This window comes from Podarcis filfolensis (assembly GCF_964270895.1).
Source record: "Podarcis filfolensis genome assembly, chromosome: 9".
In the NCBI taxonomy this organism is placed as follows: domain Eukaryota; kingdom Metazoa; phylum Chordata; class Lepidosauria; order Squamata; family Lacertidae; genus Podarcis; species Podarcis filfolensis.
The window spans coordinates 75,669,493-75,695,023 of record NC_139610.1 but is presented as its reverse complement, the minus strand read 5'-3'; the positions used below and the strand labels follow the sequence as shown (position 1 = coordinate 75,695,023).

Genomic DNA, 25,531 nt, shown 5'->3' with positions numbered 1-25,531 from the left:
TGTGATGCAGAGTTCTTTCCAATTTCGGCAGAGGGGCTTCCTGACGGAGCCTACCACTCCCCGATGGGAGAGGGGAGTAGGTGGCATGGATAAAAACGTGGTGGCGGAAAAGGCTGGTTTCTCCTTCGTACCATCTCATGAAAGAGGGAGTCCAGGCTCCAAGGAACGTGGAGAATGATGGGCATTGGAATAAGGTTTTTTTGGGGGGGGGGGTTAAGAGGGCAGGATATAGAGTAGGACTTTGCACATTTCTCTGTCTACCATAAGGACTACCCTGGAACACTTGCACATGAACGTAAGGAGAGCATACTGGATCCGGGCAAGGGCCCATCTAGTCTAGCATCCTGTTCTCACAGTGGCCAAGCACATGACTCAGTGGGAAACCAACAAGCAGGATTTCAGCCCAAGAGCAACTCGCCCCACCTGTGTTTTCCAGCAACTGGGACTCAGTAGCATTGCAGCCCCCAAACATGGAGGCAGACCATTGTGGCTAGGAGCCATCAGTAATAGCCCTCTCCATGAATTTGCCCACTCCTCTTTTATAATTATTTAATATTAATTAATTGTGCCAGTGTGGTGTAGTGGTTAAGAGCAGTAGACTTTTAATCTGGTGAACGGGGTTCACTTCCCTGCTCCTCCACCTGCAGCTGCTGGATGACCATGGGCTAGTCTCTCAGCTCCACTCACCTCACAGAGTGTTTGTTGTGGGAGAGGAAGAAAAAGAGAATGTTAGCCGCTTCGAGACTCCTTCAGGTAGTGATAAAGTGGGATATCAAATCCAAACTTTTTCTTCTTATACTTGTACCTCACCCACCTGACTGAGTTGACACAGCTACTTTTGCAGGCTTCCAACAAAATATAAAAGAAAACAGTGAAACATCAAAAGCTTCCCTAAACAGGGCTGCCTTCTAAAAGTCAGCTAGTTTTTTATTTCCTTGACATTTGACGGGAGAGTGTTCCACAGGGCGGATGCCACTGTCGAGAAGGCCCTCTGCCTGGTTCCCAGTAACTTCACTTCTCAAAATGAGGAACAGCCAGAAGGCCCTCAGAGCTGGACCTAATGTTCCTTCAAAGCCATTAGGTTGGTGACCATCTTCGGGAGAGAGTCGTGACCTGAAACGTGACAATTATTGACCATCCCCAAACGGCTAAACTGTCCCACAGTGACAGCATCTTTATGCAGGAGAGCACTTGGGCTTTTGCAAATACGAAAGCCAAATCTTGGGTCTGAAGCCTGAAACAAGGTGCTGGGACATGGCTTCTCAGCCTGCTCCTATAGAAACCTGCCCCAGCCTTGTCAAAGCCCAAATCAGTAGGGCAGAGCTTACCAAACTGTGTGTCATGACACATCAGTGTGTTGTGGCTGCAATGTGTAGGTTTGTCACACAAATGCTCCTTGCTGTCCTGGGGCTGGAAAGGGGTCAGTTTAACCTCCGGTTTTTGATAATTAAACTGAATTACTGTGTCGTGAAATGATGCAGGTCTAAAGAGATGTGTCACCAACATGACAAGTTTGGAAAGCTCTGTCGTAGGGGTCTGCTATCCCAACCGCAAGGAAGAGCCCCTCTCCATCTCTCCGGGCAGCTTGGAGAGAAATTTCATCAGCAACTCACTAGGTGAACTTCCTTGACGCAGCCAGGTGCTTGCTGCCGACAAAACAGGCTGAATGATGACACACAGCCCACCATACCAAGAACACGGCGGCTTGGCGGTCTTGCTTTTTTTCTTTTTTTAATGAACGTTATGAAACATGCCCCTACAAAAACGTCCTTCCAAAGCAGAACAGGCAGTCTTTGAACATTTAAAAAACGGGTCCATGGCATGGAGAGAAAGAGAGAACGAGAAAGAGCAGGACAGGTCAGGTCATGGGGTGGGGAGCATCCTGCACATCTAGGCAAAGGAGTGTGTGTAGAAGACATTCACGTTGGCTGCGTAGTCCAGGGGGAGGGCTTGGCCAATGTGCTTGGCCCCCAGGCTAGCCCCTCCCAGCGCCGAGGACTGCTTCAGCTTCAGGAGGCTGAACTTGGAGAAGGCACTGCCGGGCTGCTCTCTGTGCGCCTGGTCGAGGACGCGGATGAAGCCTGGGAGAGGAAAAGAGGCAGGGTACGGTCATTCGGAGGACACCAATCCCTAAAGGTAAAGGGACCCCTGACCGTTAGGTCCAGTCGCGGATGACTCTGGGGTTGCGGTGCTCATCTTGCTTTATTGGCCGAGGGAGCCGGCGTACAGCTTCCAGGTCATGTGGCCAGCTTCTGGCAAACCAGAGCAGCGCACAGAAACAACGTTTACCTTCCCGCCGGAGCGGTACCTATTTATCTACTTGCACTTTGGCGTGCTTTCGAACTGCTAGGTTGGCAGGAGCAGGGACCGAGCAACGGGAGCTCATCCCGCCGCAAGGATTCGAACTGCTGACCTTCTGATCAGCAAGCCCAAGGCTCTGTGGTTTAGACCACAGCGCCACCAGCCCTACCGGGTGCTAATTCGGTACCCAGATGGGCACTCCGCGCAGGCAAACAGGAGGCAGCACAGGAGCTGTGATTCCCATATTGCAGGGGGTTGGACTAGATGACCCTCGGATCCCTTCCAACTCTGCAATTCCACAACACTCTTTGCAGCAAAACATCCCCGGCCTTGCCAAAGAGGTGCGCGACTCTCATCTGCCTTCATCCCCGACAGCCGCTCACCTCCTTTCATCATGTCCCAGCTGTTCCACACCGATCCAACGCACACGATGGGCAGTCCCAGGTCTCCTAGGAAGAGGCTCTGGCAGGGGGGAGAAAGAAGGGCACGAAAGAGCCTCTGAGGATTCCTTTCTGACATTTATTTCCTACCCCCCCCCCCTTTCCTGCACGCAAGGCCTTTCCCAGGAAGGCTCCCACCCTGGGACTGCCCAAACCTTCTGCAAAGTAGCCCAGCACGCCAGCAGAGTTAAGGTGCCTCTGGGAATGCGTGGCAGGCGCCCTCTGGAAACCCAGAGAGAAGCACCCCTGACTCTGCATAGCAGGGGGTTGGACTGGATGACCTTCAGGGTCCCTTCCAATTCTACAATTCCCTCTACGGTTTCAGGTTTCCAGGCGAGATAAGACAAAGTCAACTGTACAAATAACCACACTGGCACCTTTAGGTGCGCATGCCGGTTATCCTGAGATTCCTGCATGGCAGGGGGTTGGGCTAGATGACCCTCGAGTCCCTTCCAAACCTACAATTGTACGATTCTATCAGGACAGAACTGGAATCTTGAAATAAGCCACAAGGCAGGAAGCCTGCTGAGACCCCACCCAGAGAAGTGTGGCACCCCAACCCAACAGGCAGTGGTCACCTTTACCAACCTAGCTGGGGCGGCATTACCTCCAAAGGTATTTTTTTTGGGGGGTGGGGGAGAATGTCGCCCCACTGTTACCATGTTAGAAGTAGCTCAGAGTGGCTGGGGCAACCCAGTCATGTGGATGGAGTACTGTTACTACTAATAAGAATAATAATTAAATAATAATAATTATGGAAGTTTTCATATTATAACTTCTTTTCAGAGCACACCAGGGCTGCAGGATTGCAGCCCACCGAGCAGCTTCTAACTGCACGGACCAAAGTCTCCTCTGGACCGGCCAGCCGGCCTCTTGGTGACCGTGTCCTGGGGAGATCCAGCCCCCGACCCCTCTGCTCTGACTTCCCTGCCCCTTCTTTTCACAGCTTACCTGATCAACTTTTGGCAGCACAGCTACGATGTGCCGGGCCAGAACTTCTCCAGCCTTGTTGAAAACGTAGCAGCAAAGGGGGTCCCCAGCCTTGGCTCCTGCATGGAGAAAGATTTTGCCCTTGTTTACTTGTTTCACAAAACTTGGAAGCTGCTGGAGTTTAGAAACGTGGCTTACAAAGCGACTAAAAAAATAACCTTATCGGTACGGAAGATTAAGGAAAGCAGCCCTGGTGCTGCAATGCAGGGGCTGGTCTAGATCTTGGGTAAGCAAACTAAGGCCCAGGGGCCGGATCCGCCCCAATCACCTTTTCAATCTGGCCCGCGGACGGTCCGGGAATCAGCTTGTTTTTACATGAGTAGAATGTGTGCTTTCATTTAAAATGCATCTCTGGGTTATTTGTGGGGCCTGCCTGGTGTTATTACATGAGTAGAATGTGTGCTTTTATTTAAAATGCATCTCTGGGTTATATGTGAGGCATAGGAATTTGTTCATTTCCCCCCAAAAAATTATAGTCTGGCCCCCCACAAGGTCTGAGCAACAGTGGACTGGCCCCCTGTTGAAAAAGTTTGCTGACCCCTGGTCTAGATCAGGGGTCAGCAAACTTCCGCCGGCGGGCCGGACTGCTCGTGTGTGAGAGCACGCGCACCGTGCGCATGCAGCTATGGCTATTTCCCCACTGGCTTTCAGAGCCATGGCGGGAGAAGAGGAGGCGCCTGCAGCTTCCTATTGGCTGCGTCCTGGAAATCAATAGGTTTAGCTCTGCGTGGGGACTGACCGAGCGGGCAGCAAGGGCCAGGGGCCGGTTTAACGACCCCTGCGGGTCATAGTTTACCGACCCCTGGTCTAGATGACCGCTGGGTCCTTCCCAACTCAGGGCAGGCCTGACGTCACCCTGGTGGCTTCCTAGGGCAGCTGTGAACCCTCCTGGTGGGCCCAAGCGGGGAATTTGGAGGGTCGCCGCTAAAAAGTTCCCGCGATGCCTTTGGGGCAGCAGGAAATTTAACGGGCAGCTCCCAGACTGGCTCCCAGCCAGCTCCCTTTGGCCAAAGGGCAACCAGGGTCAGCATCTGAAAACGATGTCGCGGAAGTCACAGCACCAAGCGCAGCAGCGGCGGCTTTGCTTGTTTTCCGGAGGATTTTTCAGACCAAGAGGAACAGCCCTTGTCCGCAGACATCGGGAGAGTTGGGAATTTGGGAAAGGGCTGATCAATGTAACTGGCTGGTTTCAAGCACGGAAATGATTTGGGAGGGAAGGAAACTTACTGCGACGGTCAATCGTTCCCATTATGAGCCCTTCGCCAGCAGGTCCCAGGGCGAGTTTGAAGCAATTTGAAATCGAGAATTAAAGACAGCTGAGCCAAATCACAATCATAGGAATAGCATTGGTCCTGAAACCGGCCCGCCCTCTTTGAAAGCATGAACCATTTGGGTCAAAGAGTGTTATTTCAGGTATCTTCAAGATCCTACAGGAAGATCTGCAAGAAGCCCCAGGCAGACTGAAAGCTGAGAAACGAGTCTCTGAGCAAGAATACTCATCGCAAAGTATTGGAAGACACAAGATCTACCCACCCAGGAAGAATGGCAGACGAAAGTGATGGAATACATGGAATTGGCTGAGATGACTGGCAGAATCCGGGACCAAGGAGAAGAGTCGGTGGAAGAAGAGTGGAAAAAATTTAAAGTATATCTTCAAAAATATTGTAAAATTAAGGATTGTTAGAAAGATGTTGGAAAAAGAAAATTATATGGCTTTGGTAGAAATGATATAAAGGATTAAGTAAAAATGAATTGACGAAAGAGTGAACGTAAAACTACAATATATTAAATCAAATTATTAAGATAAAAACAAGGTTGGAAGGATTTGCTGAAATAACAATTTGAATTAGAATACAAAAATGGGAGGTGTGAGGAGGTCAAGGAAATAAGTAAAGGAAGAAAGTTATGTAAAGGTTTAATCTGGTTTTTTTGTTTTTTTGTTTTTTTCTCTTTTTTTAAAATCATTGTACTTTTTCTGTCTTTTTTACTTTTTTTCTTTTTTCTCTTTGTAATCTTCAAAATTCTGAATAAATATTATCTAAAAAAAAAAAAAAAGAGAAACGAGTCTCTGGCATCTGGGATGCCATTTCCTTTTCAAACCAATGAGAATTTTTTCCTTCACATAAATTCTTCAGAGGTGCAAAAACAATGAGGCCCGGCTTTCCCCAACCTGCTGCCCTCTGGCCAATTTGGACTACAGCTCCCATCATCCACCTGACATTTCTTCTCACAGCGCATAGTTAGACTGTGGAACTCCCTGCCACAGGAGGCACCGGTGGCGACCAACCTAGAAGGCTTTGAAAGAGGATGAGGCAAATGCACCGAGGAAAGGGCCAGGGATGGCTGTGAGCCAGGATGGCTCTGCCACAGTTGGAGGCAGCCGTGTTCCTGAATGCTAGTTGCTGGAAAGAGCAGGTGGGGAGACTGGCTCTGGGGCCAGGATCCTGCTCGCCACAGGTTTGGCCACAGAGAGAACAAGTCACCAGACTAGAAGGGCCCTGGGTCTGATCTGACATGGGTCTTCTTATGTTCTGCCAGCACAACAGACCACAGGACCATGGCTCTCCCTGTTGCCTGCGGAACCAATAACTGGAGCCTTTGAATGTAACTGCTGTGGTGACCACCTTATGATACAATAATCTTTACTGTCATTGTTCCATACAGAACAACGAAATTGAAAAATCTACATCAGACATTCAAAAACCAACAAGCCTGCTATCCCAGCCTGGTTAACCCCCTAAAAACTCTGATACCCCATAATTGAATACAATATACTCCCTTAGAGACTACCTTAAAGGTAAAGGGACCCCTGACCATTAGGTCCAGTCGTGGCCGACTCTGGGGTTGCGGCGCTCATCTCGCTTTATTGGCCGAGGTAGCCGGCGTACAGCTTCCGGGTCATGTGGCCAGCAGGACTAAGCCGCTTTTGGCGAACCAGAGCAGCGCATGGAAACGCCGTTTACCTTCCCGCCGGAGCAGTACCTATTTATCTACTTGCACTTTGACGTGCTTTCGAACTGCTAGGTTGGCAGGAGCAGGGACTGAGCAACGGGAGCTCACCCCGTCGCGGGGATTTGAACTGCCGACCTTCTGATCAGCAAGTCCTAGGCTAACTAACCAGTGAATTAAACATCTGGAAGTGGTGTGGGCTGTTTCCTGTCCCCTGCCCAGTGACCCACAGATAGCAACCTAACACACAATTCATGGCTTTCTGTTCTTGGCAAGATACAATTTCCAGGACCCAGGCCTTGTCTAAATAACATCAGCATGAAATAACAATACAGTGCTACTGGGTATGTGCAGAGTTCCTTTGTCCTGTAACCGAGTAATAGGGCTAGGTTGTTGGTTATATATGTTGTGATCTTTTCTGTGAACCGCCCTGAGATACGGCGGTATATAAACTCAATTAATAATAATAATAATAATAATAATAATAATAATAATAATAATAAAATAAAATAAAAAATAACAACTCTGAACTCCACCGAGGTCTCTGGGCAGAGAGGGCTACATTTTGTTTTTGTTTTTTGTTTAAATTGCTGTTATTTTTTACCTATGTCATTTTAAACTGTGATATTAATGCTGTATTCTTAGTTTTAGATTTTGATTTATGTGGAAGTTGTTTCACATTTGGTTATGTAACTTTTTAAAATGTGGTTTATTCATTGTTTATGACCTTTGTAATTATGTAAATCTTGTTATGCCGTAAGACGCCTTCAGCATTGTTTTTTTAACTGGGGAAAGGCGGCATACAAATAAAAAATGATGATGATGATGATGGGAAGTTCAGAAGCAAGGTACACCCCAAGCCAGCTCACCGCCCCCACCTGGCGTCCCTCCCCAGCTACCTTCAGCCAGCTTCTGGCAAAACCCTGCAAACTTGGACTTCTCAAAGGTTCTGTAGAGGTGAGTCAGAAGCCCCATCCTGTCTGTCACCTGTGGGAACAGGAGAAAACAAGTTCAGTTGCATGCAAGTCATCTCTGATTTCTGCCCTGATCTCTGACTCAGAAGGATCCCCCAAATGGATCCTCATATAAGCTATGCATCAATACTGATCTGAATCTTCCCCGGCCAATGCATCTTTGGCTAAAGTTGCAACCAAGGTGGATTTGAATCACTATTTAAATCACTAGTCAGTAAGACTTGATTTAAATCATACTCAGGTTTCTCTTCAGATCGTATAAATCTTTCGCCTTTTAAATCATTTTTTTTTACAGAAAGACTCATTCTTGCTGGTATAATCTTAAAATTTACAACCAGACGAAGGTTTCATTTTTGGAATACTAAATTTTCCGAGTAGTTTTTACAGTTTTATCAAAAATTACCGATTTGGTTATACTATTAGAAATATATAGACAGATAATTATAAAATTGTGAGGTTTAATAAGTTAACTGTTGATATTTGGACAACTTTTCTCTGAACTTTGTTGGAAGGAGAAAAATAATCATTTTCTTAAGAACAATTTAAACAATTTATGTAACTAAAACAGGAAACTTCGGGAAATGGGAAACGCAGAAGGAAGCACAGCGCAGAGGCTCCTTTCACGCCAGGTGAAACAAGCCATACAAACTGTCATGAGAACCCTAATGAGCCAGGTGGACTTTGGCAGGTGCTTAAAAGGGAGCAAAGAGGCTAATAATTAAACGGCCGGACCCAGCCCCACCCCAGAGCAAGCGAGGAAGATGGAGGACATCCGCAGGGCATGTACTCTCTGCACTTACGAAGAAAAATAAATCTGAATTTTGAACAGTTAAAGAGACCATTGCATTTTTGCCCAGTCGCAAATTTAAGGTCTTATATATATAATAAATGTTCATAAACGTAACAAGCAAACACGTACATAAATATATAAACCACATATCTGAAGCAGCACAGGAAAACAGCCCTGAAACCATTTTGACTCCCAAACTGACCAAATGATTTCTCTACAAGGCCAAGGAAAATGGAAAAGCCTCCCCATTGTCTTTTCTTTCACAAATCCTGTCTTCAGGGTATGTCTGTGTATGAATAGGGTGAGCCTGTGACCTGGCTCAGGAACTAAGTATTTATCATTACAAAAGACTGGCCAGGCTTCCGAGGGTATCCAATCAAGTGAGCATTAACCGGTAGCCTGCCAGCCAGGAGGTAAACAACGCACTCAGATTTCTGTTGTAGACCACCCCTTTCTGTGATGTAGGTATGATGTGTCTGGGGGTGGTCTTGAGCTACACCCCTTCTGTGATGTATGTATGCTGTTTCTGGGGGTCGTCTTGGACTCCTGGGTGGGCAATTTAAAATGTCTATATAAGGGCAGGCACACCTTGGTTCTGGGTCCTCCTCCTTTCCTGCGTGTGAAGGGGGAACCCTGTTGCAACAGTTCAATAAAGATCAGGCTTACTAGCTGCTTTGCTTCTCAATATTCTCTGGTTGGCCTCTGTTATTTTCTCTGACCGATGGAGAACCTACAAAGGACTCTGTAAGGGCTCTTGTGTCCCCCATAAGGGAATAAGGGCAGATTTTCTTTTATTACACCATGATTTATTCTGCTGCTGAAATTCTGCTTCTTAAGCACAGAAGTCCTCTGGCACTGGAGATGATTTCCCTGCCCCCGCCCCCCAAAAATATTCCCCCACCTTGTGTCCAAGCCTACCTTTGCAGCCTGGGAAAAGCATCAATTAAGGATGCTCCATAGAGGAGACAGTTGCACCTGTGAACCTACGTTTGACTATTCCAGAGCAAGTTCCTCTCTGGCTCCAGCAGCCACAAAGAACATTTAAAGCAGCCTTTGCCAAGTCGGTGCCCTCCAGCTGTTTTGCGCTATCAGCCCCAGCAGGGCACAACCATGTCGGCTGGGAGTTGTAGCACAAAATAGCAGCAGGGTGCCAGACGGGCAGATGGGGATAAAAGGGGAGGCAGAGCCAGGAAGGGGGCACCATAGGAGAGGGAAGGTCTCCTGTTTATGACCAACCGAGAAATACAGAAAAGGTCTCAGAGCACAAACAAGCCTCTTGAACATCTGAGCTATGATGGCTCTGCTCTGCTCTGCTGCTGCAGATGGAGACAGTAAATGTTCCAGAATCCCAGTTTCTGGAAAATGCAGTCGATTCTGGTTTCAATGGGCTGTGTCTGTATTTTGTCCCTTGTCGACAACCCGAGATCTCTCTCCCATGATCCCAGAGCTAGTGACCAGCCTCTCGCGCCCCCAACTCTCGCCATGAGTCAAACAAAAGCACAAATTGGGGTGGACAGGTGGACCACTAGACAGGCAGTTTACCTGGAAGTAGTCAAACATGGCTTGCTTGACGTAGCTGATGTCGTGCGGAGGTGTTTCAAGGTTGTCCAGGCTGTCAAAGACCATCTTCACCGCCTGGTGAGCGATCCAATAAGCTACAGACACCAAAAGAGGATATTATGCCCGGCACTAGGGATGTGGGAAGATTCAGGACTGAGAACAGGAAGGGCTATGGAACTCCCTGCCACCACCACACTCCAGAAAAACTCGCAAAGATGTATAAAAATAGATCACCAATTTGCTGGAGGTGTAAAGATGGTACAGAGTCATATATGCACATGTGGTGGGAATGCACAGCCATTAAAGAATTTTGGAATAACATCTATAATGAATTTTAAAAACTACAGTATTTAACTTTTTATTAAAGAAAAAACCTGAAACCTTCCTCCTGGGAATAATGTCACCAGAAATCAAAAAAGAAATTGGACCACTTTTTATGTATACAACAGTAGCAGCCAGGATCTTAACTGCAAGAAAATGGAAAAGTGACAAAACACCTATGATAAATGAGTGGCAGGTCCAAATGATAGAATACCTACAGATGGCCATGATGACAGGGAGAATTAGAGGTTATCCAAAACACAAAGCACAGAATGGAAATGGAATGGAAAATCTTTAAAGAGTATTTGGAAAAGCATTATAATAACAAACACCTCCTGGCAGAAATAGAATCATCCTTGTAAAACAACAAATATAATTTTTTTTATATCTGACGAAAACAAAGAAAGAAATGCAGTAACTTGGAACTGTGTGTGAAAAAATTGTAGAAATAATAATACAATGAGTCTAATCGGAAGCTAAATGTGTTTTCTTTGTTTTTTTTTCCTTTTTCCTTTTCCCCCTTTCCCTCCCCCCCCCTTCTTCCTCTTCTCTGTTCTTTATTGGGCTTCCTTTCTTGGTCTTTCTCTTTTTGATATGTTAAGAAAGAGATAAAGAGATAAAAGTGTAATATGAAAACTTCAGTAAGTTAAAAGTGATGTGTAATTTTTATATTATTTATATATTGTTAAAGTTGGTTAATTGTAATGAATTGATGTAGCAAGTACTGTGGTTTTTTCCCTTTGTTATTGTTGAATTCTAAATAAAGTACAGTGGTACCTTGGGTTACAGACACTTCAGGTTACAGACTCCAGAAATATTACCTCGGGTTAAGAACTTTGCTTCAGGATGAGAACAGAAATCATGCTCCGGTGGCGCGGCAGCAGCAGGAGGCCCCATTAGCTAAAGCGGTGCTTCAGGTTAAGTACAGTTTCAGGTTAAGAACGGACCTCCACAACGAATTAAGTACTTAACCCGAGGTACCACTGTATTATTCTTTTTTTTAAAAAAAGGAACCCCCTGCCACCAACCGGGGTGACTTTCAAAGAGGACTGGACAAATTCATGGAGGAGGAGAGGGCTATTGGAGGGTCTGCCTCCAAAGTCACAGGCAGCAATGCTTCTGAACCTCAGCTGCTGGAAACCACAGCTTTCAGGCTCAGATTCTGCTTGTGGGTTCCCCACAATGGGCATCTGGTTGGCCCCTGTTGGGCCCCAGGGCTGATTCAGTAGGATTTTTCTAGGTGCTTATAAAGGATGCTCTGAGGCCTGTGGAAAATTGCCAGAAGCCTCCCAAGCGTGACCATTGACCTCTGGAGCCAAGCCATGCTCTGAAGATCTCGCCACACCTTTCAATACGCAATGATACCATCCACGTAGCAAGGCCTTCCAAGCGTCTGGGCTCCCTATTGGCCACGCGGACTGGATAATGGGGTCCAATCCAGAGGTTCTGGGGAAGATCTGCGCCACTCCTGAGATGTCCCTCTGTAAAGCCAAGTGGTTTGCTTCATCCCCAGAGAACCTGAGCCCAGCATCTCCTGAGCAAAGCACCCCACCAACCAGGCGTCCTGTCCTCACCTGACCCCTCGTCGCCCATCATGTGGCCCCATCCCCCGCAGCTGACCTGAGAGCCGTCCGGATTGATGAGTTTGCAGGTGGAGCCTGTCCCAGAGATGAGGACCACACCGCCTGGAGAGGAAGAGGAGCATGTGAGCAGGATGTACACGGCAAGTACAGCCATGCACAAACTTCTTTCCGCCATGGGCGGCCTCTGTCCTAGAAAACGGAAATTCTATAAATTGTATACCAAGTGAGGGTGGTCGATGGGTCTCGAACCCTCGGTGAGTTAGGGGCCTCCTCTGAAGAGAGGCTTCAATGAATTGAGTGGACAAGACCAAGAGGGGGGTCCAATGGTCAAGAAGGCCGTTCCTGCACTTGATGTAGAGCGGTGTTTCTCAACCTTGGGTCCCCAGATGTTGTTGGACTACAACTCCCATCATCCCTGAGCTCTGGCCTTGCTAGCTAGGGGTGATGGGAGTTGTAGTTCAACAAGATCTGGGGACCCACAGGTTGAGAAGGGCTGCTGTAGAGGGCCAGAAATGGAAGGAAGAGTCAACCCCAACCAGAGAAGAATGGCAAATCAAGAGGATGGACTATGCCAAAATGGCGAGATGAACTGGGAAGCTCAGAAATCAAGAAGACAATAACTTTATAAAAGAATGGGGAAAGTTTATAGTTTATATACGAGACCACTGCAAGCAGGTCAAAACATTGGCAGGGTTTTCATGACACTTGCAAAGTAACGGACACAATGGATAATTCAGAAATAAAAATATTTGGATAAATATGGATATGCAATTGTAAATATTTTCATTAGGACGCATGGAAGGGATGGGGGAAGTCAGGAGATTCAGAGTAATCTCACTATTTAGATTTTGAATTGCTGTTTGTAGTATGTTTAAATCTTTACAAATAATAAACATTTTTGCTCCATAAGACACACTTTTTTCTTCATAAAAAGTAAGGGGAAATGTCTGTGCGTCTTATGGAGCAAATGCATGGTCCCTGGAGCTGAATTGCACAGGGGCGAAAAGCAGATCATGCTCTTTTTTTTGAAAGAGGGAAGTGGGTGTTGAAACAAAGCTGCTGAATGGCAAGCAGCTCAGGATTTTTACATTGGGTCACCCCAAATTCACCATCAGATCACATAGCATGTCCATGGCTACAGCCTGCACCAAAGAAATCACACACCCACTGTTGCGTGGAGCCGTAATGGCGCAAAAACGTGGTTACAAAGCATGGATCCAGGATTTTTGCATTGGGCTACCCATAACTCACCGTCAAATCACATGTCTGTGGTCACAGCATGAACCACAAAAAATCACACATCCACTGTTTTGTTCAGAATATTTTTTTTCCTTGTTTTCCTCCTCTAAAAACTAGATGCGTCTTATGGTCAGGTGCATCTTATGGAGCGAAAAATACAGTATATAAAGAGAGAGAGGCAGGTGGGGCTCATCCACCTGGGAAGGTAGCTCATCTAGGAGAAGGAAAATCCTGATCCTAAACCTCCGCTGCCTTGCGGGACATCTTCCAGAGAAGAAAAGGACAAGGAGTAAACTGCACAGATCCAGAGTGGAGTCCCTAAGGCTGTTGGCTAGTGTCTTCTGTGCCTCCTTTTGGCAGCTCCTGCCGCCAAGCTGGTGGCAAACATCTTGCTCTGCTTTCCTTTGGACCCCATCAATGAGGCCAAGAGGGGGATCTTGTCATCGAGGCAGCCCAGAATCTCCAGATACACCGCCCAGGCTTGCACCCCAGGGAGCTGAATTTGGTGTTGCTCACGCTGCGCTTTGACTTCACCCCTTGTTTCTCAAGACAGACGGAGGCGAACAACAACAGGGCAGTTTCGTCCTCTTTCTCCAGACCTGTGGCTCTTGAGATGCCTCCCTCGTGGTGCCAAGGGGCAGAGATGCTCAGTTCCCCTCCATCCCATCCAGCCCAACTGTTTCGTACCCTGCCGGAAGAGTGCTCACGTGTACAGGGCACCTTCCCACTCCATGCGCATTAGCATGGAACGACAGCACACCCTCTGCTCACCCGGGGCCAGACATTTTGGATGGCAATTCCTATCAGCCCCAGCCAAATGCTGGGTTGCAAGTGGGGCAGGGAGGGAGGCTGCCGACCTCAGCCCCCCTTGGCGCACCTCGTCAGGTTCTGGACCAGATAATAATAATAATAATAATAATAATAATAATAATAATAATAATAATTTATTTATACCCCACCATCCCCAGGCTCAGGGCGACTAACACCAGTAAAATTACAGTAAGATGGGTGCTGGCCGGATCCAGTCGAGGTTGGGTGGTGACCTGTCCTGGATGCTTTAGCCGAGATTCCTGCATTGCAGAGGGTTGGGCTGGATGACCCTCGGGGTCCCTTCCAGCTTTACAATTCCGCGATTCTATCTTTGCGTGAAGACACATAACCCGTCCCTCTTACCGTGGTCGGTTGCTGTGGCCATGGCTCCAATGGCATCCGTGGTGATGTAGTAGTTTTGGCTCAGGCAGGGAAAGCGCGTCTTCATCTCCTCTATGAGCTTGTTGATGGCTTCCTTCTGCTCCCCTCCGCTGAGAGAGAGGCCCTGCGCCAAAACACCCACACCGTCACCAGCCCAACCCTGGCTCAGCCCCAGCCGCCAGCATCTGGGCCAGGGTGGGGGGATTGCTTGGGAGGAGGAAGACAGTTTTCGGAAAGCCCACCGGAACACAAGACACACCTCAGTTTTCAGAGGAGTTGTGCTCCACCTGAAGCAAATTCTGCAGCTGGTTCTACCTGGGACTCCTCTAGAACTACAACTCTGGGGAGCACGGCAAGGTGTACCCCATAGTTTATTGGGGGGGTGAGCTGCCAGGCTCCCCAATTCTCTCCGGAAGAAGCTCAGCACTTCTTTGCAGCTAGACGCTACGGGAAAAGATGGACTGCAGTGGAGAAACTTTCTCTCTCATGGATACCCAACCATCTGAACCTGTGATTCCCAAAGCGCATGGTAGTGCCCCCTGGGGGGGGGGAATTACTGGGGGGGCGCTAAGAGGCAACATGGAAAAACTGGCATCACTGCATCAAATACAATCCACTTTCTTGAACTTATTACACCAAATAGTTTTAACCGGATTTCCAAAAAATGTGCAATTGGTCGCCGCTGTTTTGAATTGTGTTCCTAATCTTCCTCAGCAGGTTGGGCAAACCGCTCTTCTGAATAAGGCTTTTTAAAGGGTGGGGTTTATGAAACCAAGGGGTCGGGAACCACTCATCCCATTGAGGAACCACCAGGGACCTTCTGGAGAACTTTGGGGACACACACACCCCCAGACACGAGGGGTGGCTACTGCGGCTTGGAAGCAATTGCTGCTTCCCGGCAGAAGCAGCTTGGATCCTGCTTGCTGGCCCCTGGCCTGATTCAGCAGATTCTTATGTCCTAATGGCCAATGGGGACCCGCTCGGCAAAGGAGAAGATACTCACCAGGGAGCGCAGTGGAACCTGTGGATCAGCCCCTGCCTTGCCCTTGGCCTCGCTGACCATGGTGTTGATCCTCTCCAGGCATCTGTCTGCCCCAACCAGCTGCTCACCAAGGGGAGAAAGCAAGGAGACCCCAATCAGCGCCGCACCCCAAACTTAAAGGCACAGACAGCCACACACAGACAGGCACCGCTTGCTCTCCTATCCTAGCTTTCTGGAAAGGAAGGAGAAACTCATCCCGTCCTCAGTGGGCCCTTCCGGGATATGGGCATCTCCCTGTCGGGAGCGAGGCAGCAGTCTCCACCCCCATCATTCTACCCAGACACTGAGGTCCAGCTCCGAGGGCCTTCTGGCGGTTCTCTCACTGCAAGAAGCCAAGTTAAAGGGAACCAGGCAGAGGGCCTTCTCGGTGGTGGCGCCCACCCTGTGGAACTCCCTCCCACCAGGTGTCAAAGAGAACAACAACTACCAGACTTTTAGAAGACATCTGAAGGCAGCCCTGTTTAGGGAAGCTTTTAACGTTTGATGCATTATGGTACTTTAATATTTTGTTGGAAGCTGCCCAGAGTGGCTGGGGAAGCGCAACCAGATGTGCGGGGTATAAATAAATTATTATTATTATTACTATTATTATTATTACTACTATTATTATTATTATTATTATTATTATTATTATTATTATTACAGCATTCCACTTGGAGCTAACTGTCCCTTAGCAGATACGGGACCTGCACAGACTTGGCAGGCCAAATGAGTGCAGCCACTCATCTCGGCACACAAAGCTGCTCAGGGTGAACAACGATGTGCGATGCAGGGCTTCAAAAGGAGAGCGAGGCCCCAGCAGTGTGGTGTAGTGGTTAGAGTGGTGGGCAAGGACCTGGGTGGAGGACAGGGTTCAAATCCTCGCTCGGCCATGAAGCTCAGTGGGCCCGATGTCGGGAGCCAGTCAATGTTTTCTCTCGGCCCAGCCGACCTCACAGGGCTGTTGTGGGGATTAAATGAGATGGGGCAGGAGAACTGCGTTTGCCACCACCTTGGAGCCAAAGGGGGGGTCTAAATGCCATGAACAAATCAATCAATAACAGTAAAACACTTGAGCTGGGTTGCTCCCAGGGATGTGAATATCCTGTCTTGCAGGATATGAACAGAGATTTATTGTGATCCTTACATTACTCTAGGAAGTTGTCTCTGTTGCTGCCTGAGATACGGGGGGGGGGGGATGAGGGGGGGAAGACATTGAATGATTTCAGTTTAAAAAAAGATCAACCCTAACTGCTTCCCTTTCTAAGAAGGACTTAGTCCCTTGTGACTAAGATATGGTTACCAGAATTTTTTCAATGAATCTGGGGACACTTTTTTTTTTTAGATGAGTAGCAACAAGGAGTCAGTAGTGGGGATGGTGAGGCAAAAGACCCTGGACTCAGGCCATAGCTGTTAATGCTTCCCTTTTTTTAAGGGAAATTCCCTTATTCTGAACAGGATCCTCGCAAGAAAAGGGAAATGTTGACAGCTATGGCCCAAGCACGCATGCATATTGTATAAAGGTGCAAAGCTCTTCTTTCGTACACTGTGAAACATAAATGCGCAGAGTCTTTAAAAATCTGGGTAACAGCGCACTGTCCGCTTGTGACTCCCAATCTAAAGCCTCCTTTCCCCTTTGTTTTGACAGATTGGGCGAGGCTCGGGAGTCGCAGGTGGGCAGCCGTTGCCCAGGAGGGGCGCAAGACGCGAGGTTTCTCTGCCAGGCAAGGTACAAAGCCCTTCTTTCATGCCTTGTGAAACATAAATGCACAGAGTTTAATAATAATAATAATAATAATAATAATAATAATAATAAATTTTTATTAAATCCTGCCCTCCCCAGCTGAAGCCGGGCTCAGAGTGGCTAACAACAATAAAAGTAACACAGCATTCTAAAATCAATTCATTCTAAAATGAATTAAATATCAAATTCATGGCAACCATTGGGCTAGAGTTCTGTGAGGTTTACAGAAGGAGGGGGTCAGACTGTGCCTTGGCCAAAGGCCTGGTGGAACAGCTCTGTCTTGCAGGCCCTGCGGAAAGATGTCAAGTCCCGCAGGGCCCTAGTCTCTTGTGACAGAGCGTTCCACCAGATTGGAGCCACAGCCGAAAAAGCCCTGGCTCTGGTTGAGGCCAGCCTAACCTCCCTGTGGCCCGGGACCTCCAAGATGTTTTTGTTTGAAGACCGTAAGATCTTCCGTGGGACGTACCAGGAGAGACGGTCCCGTAGGTACGAGGGTCCTAGGCCGTATAGGGCTTTAAAAAACTGGGCAACGGCCGACCACCTGCAACTCCCAAGCCTCCCCCAATAAGTCAAAACAAAGGGGGAAGTCGGCAGGAGATCTGTAGGGGACTTCTGGCGAGGAAAAATGGCGGGTGCCATGGCAGCGAACAGCTCCTGAAGCCAGCCAGAGCCAACTGCGCTACCAAGCTGGCTCCAGGCTGCTGAGGCTGCCGCTGCCACGTTTCCTTGGATTTGCAAATCCGGGGACTGTCCCCGGGCACCGGGGACGTCTGGTAACCCTAGACTAAGAGGCATTTCCAAACATTCATATAGCTCAGTTGGGAGAACATAAGATTCTTAATCTGAGGGTTTTGGGTTCGACACCCACATTGGGCAAAAGATTCCTGCGTTGCAGAGGGTTGGATTGGATGACCCTTGGGATCCCTTCCGACTCTACTATCCTCTGATTTTATGACCTCTGAAGCCACCCACGGTGGGGCTACTTACCCAGTGGTTGGTGCAAGGCCCCTCGCCCTCTGCCAGGATCTTGCCATCTTCAGAGATCAGGACCACCTGGGAGTGGGTCCCTCCCCTGCAGTGGGGGGAGAAACAAAAGCCAAAATAGCCGAGTCAGAAGCCGCACGACAGGGGTTCATAAAATCATGCCTATCATGGAGAAAGTGGAGAGAGACGAGTTCTCCTCCCTCTCTCCTCGCACTAAAACCCACGGCCGTCCGAGGAAGCCAGACGGTGGAAGATTCGGGACAGAGGAAAGAGAGGACTTTTTGAAACCTTGCCTTCCAGCAAGAGCAATGTGGAGAACATTACAATACACAAGAACAAAGAAAAACACATAAAAAAGAATTTTTACTCACAAATCCTAAGTTCATTACATTGACAACAGACTTCCTCGAATCCCCTCTAACTGAATTTCATTATATCACCTGTTTAGCAGTTCTCCAAATTCATATTTCTAATAATATTAACTTCTTTCATTTACCAACTTCTCCTTTATTAATATTCTAATCCTTAATATTTATAAACAACATATTCTTATTCTACCCTTAAGGCTATTTATTACTTCCAAGAAATTTCTCTTTATCTTATGTTACAATATCTAGCCAAATATTCTTTAAAATTCTTCCAGTCCTCTTGTGTCTCCTCTTCTTTCTGATTCTTCCTGTCAGGTCGGCCAGCACCAAAAAATCCATCATCTTCATCTGCCATTCTTCTATTGTTAGTATCTCTTGCGATTTCCGATTTTTGGCTAATAAAAGTCTTGCCGCTGTGGTGGCATACAAAAACAGTCTAATTGGGCAATTCCAATCCTATTATTCCAAGTAGAAAGGCTTCTGGTTTTTCAATAAATGTATTTTTCAACATTTTTTTCAACTCATTATATATCTTTTCCCAGAAGTCTTTCACCTTGGGACACGTCCACCACATATGATAGGAAGTACCTTCTTTTTCTTTGCATTTCCAACATTATGTATCTGAGTTTCTAACACTGGCACAAGAGGATGCTGGGGAAAGATGCTCACGCCTTGAGCATCGAGAATCTCGAAGCCATCTTTGGGCTCCATTTAAAAGACATCATCATCAACATCATCTTCATTTTATAATTTATACTCCTCTGACTAGGTTCCTCCAGCCACTCTGGGCGGCTTACAGAACATATAAAACCTAATAAAGCATCAAACTTTTTTATTTTATTTTAAAGAATCAGATTTTCATCAAGACTTCAACAAAACCTTGGCAGATGAAGATGATGGATTTTTTTGGAGCTAGCCGACCTGACGGAAGAGTCCGCAACCAGAAAGAGGAGTACCAGGAATGGACGAAATTTAAAGACTATTTAGTTAAATACGTTAAGTTAACTTAATTGGAAAAGCTTGCAAACATCAGGTAGGCTTAGGATTTAAATATGTAATGTGATTAATTAATATGTTTAATGCCAAAGTTGAATGAAAGAAAGATGTTAAGTGATTAAGTTAATTTCATAAGAACATTGGTTTTGGAAAACTGTTAAAATGATATACACTGAAATTCAACAAGGGGGATACGGGGAAGTCACTTAATAATGTTACTAAGATTGGTTTAAATAGGCTGAGATTTATGTTTGTTTGTGTATTTGTTTGTTTAAAATTTATTGGAAAAGTAATAAAAATTTTTTTAAAAAAGAGACTTCGACACAATCTGCTTCATGCAGAGTTGGCGCAACGGCCGAGCAACACAACCCACTGCGAAGCCTCCACATGCAGCCATAAACACAACTGAGCAATGTTAAGTGGGGAGCTAAATGATGTTCTCTGCAGAGTACAAGCAGGTGGCTGTGCCGTCTTTTGCAAACGGATGCAGCCCAGAATTGCAGAACTGGGCATGACCATTGAGCAACCAAAAGGCACGCTGGGCTGGGCTGCTCCTTTTTGCATCATTGGGTTTGCAAGAAGCTGCCTCAGGAGAAGTCTGAGAATCGTCCCACACAGTGCAGCACTCTATGCCATGGGTAGGCAAACTAAGGCCTGGGGGCCGGATCCAGCCCAATCGCCTTCTCAATCCAGCCCACGGACGGTCTGGGAATCAGCATGTTTTTACATGAGTAGAATGTGTCCTTTTATTTAAAATGCATCTCTGGGTTATTTGTGGGGCATAGGAATTTGTTCATTATTATTTTTTCAAAATATGGTCCAGCCCTCCACAAGGTCTGAGGGACAGTGGACCGGCCCCCTGCTGAAAAAAGTTTGCTGACCCCTGCTCTATGCCAACTGTCTGCAGGATTTCAGAGAGGGTAGTCTTTCTCGGCTCTACCTGCTGTCAAGGACTGAACGCGAGACCTTTTCTGTGCCAAGGAAATGCTCCAGCACTGAATTATGGTCTCGTAAATCATCGTTTTTCATAAGGCTAGAAGCTATTTTTGTTCCCCATGCAAACATCCCAAAAGGGGTTTGGGTGTCCATTTGTGTCACCCAAGTGCATCGATGCACAGCCAAGCCACACATCTGCCTGTGACAGAGAAATCTCGTAGATTTGACAACTTTGCAGCATATTTAGCGCTGAACAGTTGCAGAGATCCAGGCATCGCTCACATCTACCCCGTCTCCTTGAACACAACTGTAGCTGTGCTGGAAACCCCAAAATTGCAGAGACGCATGCAACTGACAAACCCTTTTTGCAGCCCAGCACCAAAGCCAGCAACCTGCGTGTTTAAGATCTAGAAGCAAGCAAAGCTCCTTGGAAAAGGAAAGTGGGGTTGTTTTATCATATGTGGTGGGATTGTAAAAAGGTAAAAGCCTATTGGGAAATGATATATAATGAAATGAAGAAAATATTGAAAATAACTTTTGTAAAAAAACCAGAAGCTTTCTTACTAGGTATTTTTGGCCAAGACATACCAAAAGAAAAGAGGACTTTATTTATGTATGCTACCACAGCAGAAAGTATGTTGATCGCACAAAACTGGAAGACTGGAGAAATACCAGTTAAAGAACAATGGTAAGAGAAGTTGATGAACTATGCAGAACTGGCAAAAAATGACAGACTGACTAAGAGAAAAAGACAACAGAGACTTTGAAAAAGAATGGGAACCGTTTTTATTATACTTGCAGAAACAAAGAAAGTCAATAGACTTGATGGCAGGATTTAAATAAACATTCACACTGTTAGTAATACAAAATGTTTCAAAGATAGAGAAATATTATGGTGTATTTACTTTTATCTTTTTAGGTTTGATATTATGTTATTGATCACTTTTTTCTGTCAGGAGGTAGCAAAGTGGGTGAAAGGAGAAACAAACCAGAAGTGGAAGTTGGGGGGAGGGAGGAAGGAAGGAGTACATAATAAATGTTAAGAATCTGAGGCAGGTGCTTTATATTAAAAAGGGCGTTAGAATTCTGTCCTGCCGAAAGATCTATGCACAGCTCCACCCGGGTCTTTCAAAACCCAGGATTTCTCCGCCAAGTCTCATCCCTCGTGATAGCACAGAAATCAATAATAACAAGAAAAAACCCACGAACTCTGTGCAATTTAACTTCCTGCATCTCTTGGCACACCTGGCAGGCAATTCATCACCCTCGCCTCTAACCACCTGCCATTTCAAGCCACGTGAGACATTGGGGTAAAAACAGCACCCCGAAATGGAGGGCAAGAGTCAGTTCCCGTTGGAGACGTGGCCTGTTGAGATTGGTTCTGCGGATCACGCGGGAGATTTATGAGACAAGAATACACATGTCCGATTGAAACCCTCCAGCTGACAAGCTGTGCAGGGAGCAAACCTGAGTTGTGCAGCACATCCCACACCCCTCCAGCAACACCCACGGCCTCAAGAAAGCAGCCAAGATAGACCTTTCAGACAACCTCAGCACTAATTGGAGGAAGCGAAACTCTAACTGGGCAGCAGGCCAGTGTCTCTTGCCTCTCCAGAACACCCAGGTTCCTCCTCCAGTTATAGCCCTGCCCCAAGACGCATTTGCATTGTTGCCATCATGGGATTTCCCGGTTCCTAAGACATCAGCTTCCCTTTTTCCTCCACCTTTTGCTTCCACTGTTCTCAACCCAGGGTTAGAAAGCGATAGAGAACCCCTCAAAGTAAGAAGAATAAGAACCACATTTTTAAAAAATAATATGTCATAGAACAGGAATAAAGGGATCATAGGCTCTGTTTGGACCAGGGGCAGCCACTCAGTAACAACAACAACCACAACCACAACAACAGCAACTTTGTTATTGCAATAACAACTTTTGAAGTATACAGTTTTGGGTCGTTCCCCCCCCCCTTCACTTTCCCTTCTCTTTTTCTTTTTCTCTCTTTTATGTATGTCTTCCGGGTCATGTGGCCAGCAGGACTAAGCCGCTTCTGACGAACCAGAGCAGCGCACAGAAACGCCGTTTACCTTCCCGCCGGAGCAGTACCTATTTATCTACTTGCACTTTGACGTGCTTTCAAACTGCTAGGTTGGCAGGAGCAGGGGCCGAGCAACGGGAGCTCACCCGTCACGGGGATTCGAACTGCCGAATTCTGATCGGCAAGTCCTAGGCTCTGTGGTTTAACCCACAGTGCCACCCATGTCCCTCTCACCATGTTTAGTGCACATATAATTATGTACTTTCTAACTTCCAATAAAGATGCCTGGAGATGATAGATAGATAGACAGATGATAGATAGATAGATAGATAGATGATAGATAGATAGATAGATGATAGATATTAATGACAACGACAACAAAAGCTGCTTGACAGATTCCATTATTTATAGAATTATTTATTTGTTTATACCCCACCGATCTGGTTGCTCCAGCCCCTCTGGGGGGCTTCCAAGGCTCTGCATTGGTTGCTGGACTCCAGTACCCATCAGTCCCAGGAAAGGGTGGTCAGGGGTTGATGGGAATCTGTTGCCGCAGGTCCCCCCCTGCTCCCCCCCCCCCGCTTTGGACCCCTCCCCTGGTGCCCTGCACACTCTCCTTTCAGCAACAGGCAAAGGCCTTTTCATTTGCCTCCCGGATATCTCTGTTTGGATCCCGCTTGCCTGCATATGGCAGGTTTTGCTTTTTAAAATGATTTTGCCGTAGCGTTTCAAACGGTGTCTGCTGCTCTGGGAGAGCAGAGGCGAGAGAAATGGAAAATTCATTAATCTGAGCACCTGTCGCTCTGTGCAAATACAAATCTGTGGTGCGCTTGGAAGAATAGCATGTGTGGTTCTGGGAAAGGAGATAGTAGAGCTGGAAAAAGGGCCACCAAAATATAAAGAATCAGAGAGTTGGAAGGATAATCTATCCAGCCTTTCTCAGTTGTGGGTCCCCAGATGTTTTTGGCCTACAACTCCCATCATCCTGACCGCTGGTCCTGTGAGCTAGGGATCATGGGAGTTGTAGGCCAAAAACATCTGGGGACCCACAATTGAAAACCACTGACCCCTGCAAAGCAGGAATATGCAGCAGGATCAAACCTGCAAGGCTGGAGTTTTATCAGCACCAGGCTCTAACCGACGCAACTCTCCTACCAGGAAAGGTCACAGAGTTTGGGACTTTTTCGTTGATAAAAAAGGTGAGGAAGAGGCAACAGGGCAGAAGCTTATAAAAGTATAACATGGTATTGAGAAAGCGGATAGAGGAAAGTTTTCCTCCCCTCTCCCAGAAGACGAAGACTCGTGGACATCCCGTGAAGCGAAAGGCTGGAAGATTCATAACGGAGAAAAGTAAGTCCTCCTTTGTGCAGACTATGGAACTCCCTGCCACAATGATGGCCACCAATTTGGATGACTTTCAGAGCAGGAAATTTTGTAGAATAGAGAGCTTTCAGCCACAATAGCTATAAATATAAATTATAAATTATAATTGAAAATTATTATTATTACTGTGTTCAGCCTCTAATAATTGGTTGATGGGAACTGTAAGTGGGCACCCCCATCGTGGGCCTGTCCTGGGCGACCCTTTGGCCTGATCCAGCTGCAGAGCTCTTCTTGTGTTCCTAAGGGGGTTGGAGTGTGTGGCTTTAGAGAGGATTCAGCACCGGACCTTTCCCGTAAGTACATCCAAGACGCATTTCACAGGCTGCATTCTAATGCATTTGCGGGGATCGGATGGCAGCCTGTCATGGATGCTTCAGCTGAGATCCCTGCCTTGCAGCGGGTTGGACTAGAGGACCTCCGGGGTTCCCTTCCAGCTCTACAACCCTAGGATTCCCCACATGCGGCACCTGGCTGCGTTTTTGCCTTCAAGCCTCGCTGTTGGAAAGCCCTGCAAGCCGGGATTGCGAGGGCAGCTGCAGAAAGGATACGTGCAAGCGAGGAAGTCAATGAACGAACGCAAGAGGCAGGGGCAGCGCTGAGAGCCAATAATAATAATAATAATAATAATAATAATAATATCACCTTGCCAATAAAGGTCCGTATAGTTAAAGCTATGTTTTTCCCAGTACAGTGGTACCTCGGGTTACATACGCTTCAGATTACATACGCTTAAGGTTACAGACTCTGCTAACCCAGAAATAGTACCTCGGGTTAAGAACTTTGCTTCAGGATGAGAACAGAAATTGTGTTCCAGCATCAGGGCAGCAGCAGGAGGCCCCATTAGCTAAAGTGGTGCTTCAGGTTAAGAACAGTTTCAGGTTAAGAACAGACCTCTGGAACGAATTAAGTACTTAACCCGAGGTACCACTGTAGTGATGTATGGAAGTGAGAGCTGGACCATAAAGAAGGCTGATCGCCGAAGAATGGATGCTTCTGAATTCTGGTGCTGGAGGAGACCCTTGAGAGTCCCATGGACTGCAAGAAGATCAAACCTCTCCATTCTGAAGGAAATCAGCCCTGAGTGCTCACTGGAAGGACAGATCCTGAAGCTGAGGCTCCAAGACTTTGGCCACCTCAGGAGAAGAGAAGACTCCCTGGAAAAGACCCTGATGTTGGGAAAGATGGAGGGCACAAGGAGAAGGGGACGACAGAGGACGAGATGGTGGGACAGTGTTCTCGAAGCTACCAGCATGAGTTTGACCAAACTGCGGGAGGCAGTGGAAGACAGGAGGGCCTGGCGTGCTCTGGTCCAGGGGGTCACAAAGAGTCGGACACGACTAAACAGCAACAACAACAACAATAATAATAGCAAGACCCCGCCCATAATAATAGCAAGACCCCGCCCATCTGGCTGGTTTGCCTTTGAGGATCCTGCCCAGGTGAGGGCAAGGCTGGGGGAAAACCAGGACCCCGCTCCCACATCATGTGCGCCCAGGTAGGAGGCGGACGCGCCCCATCTCCTCCCCTCTGCCCGGCTCCGGCCTCACTCACCCCTCCACGCCGCCGAAGATCGCAGCCATGGAGCCTCCGGGAGGGACCTGCCAGCCGACCCGCCCCGGACACCGAGGAGCCCCGGGGAGAGGAAGAGAAAGGAGGGCGAGAGCGCGCCAGGCGCAGCCGGAGAAAGAAGGAAGGAAGGAAGGCAGGCGCCGCCTCTCGCTCCGC

At 47.3% G+C, this 25,531-nt stretch overlaps 1 protein-coding gene across 2 annotated transcripts; it reads right to left on the bottom strand.

Annotated features, from left to right (window-relative positions):
* Window positions 1–1,714: 1,714 nt before the first annotated feature.
* On the bottom strand, window positions 1,715–25,531 carry NAGK (N-acetylglucosamine kinase). Of its 2 annotated transcripts, none has more exons than XM_083571676.1 (10): window positions 25,358–25,531; window positions 18,091–18,175; window positions 15,342–15,440; window positions 14,321–14,462; window positions 11,900–12,010; window positions 9,987–10,099; window positions 7,580–7,667; window positions 3,693–3,790; window positions 2,685–2,763; window positions 1,715–2,081 (listed from the first exon to the last, which is right to left on the bottom strand). In XM_083571676.1, the coding sequence occupies exons 1-10, from the start codon at window positions 25,384–25,386 to the stop codon at window positions 1,891–1,893; spliced, it is 1,035 nt and encodes a 344-aa protein (XP_083427802.1). In that variant the 5' UTR covers window positions 25,387–25,531; the 3' UTR covers window positions 1,715–1,890. The 2 variants fall into 2 exon arrangements, with proteins under 2 accessions (XP_083427802.1, XP_083427801.1); XM_083571675.1 differs by having other exon boundaries at window positions 7,559–7,667; window positions 25,358–25,515.

Coding starts and splice junctions, on each gene's coding strand:
- NAGK (XM_083571675.1), bottom strand. CDS start 25,386: ATGGCTGCGATCTTCGGCGGCGTGGAGGG. Junction 18,176..25,357: donor ATCTTCGGCGGCGTGGAGGG/GTGAGTGAGGCC, acceptor CCCCCACTGCAG/GGGAGGGACCCACTCCCAGG. Junction 12,011..14,320: donor GGCCACAGCAACCGACCACG/GTAAGAGGGACG, acceptor CTTCCTCTCCAG/GCGGTGTGGTCCTCATCTCT.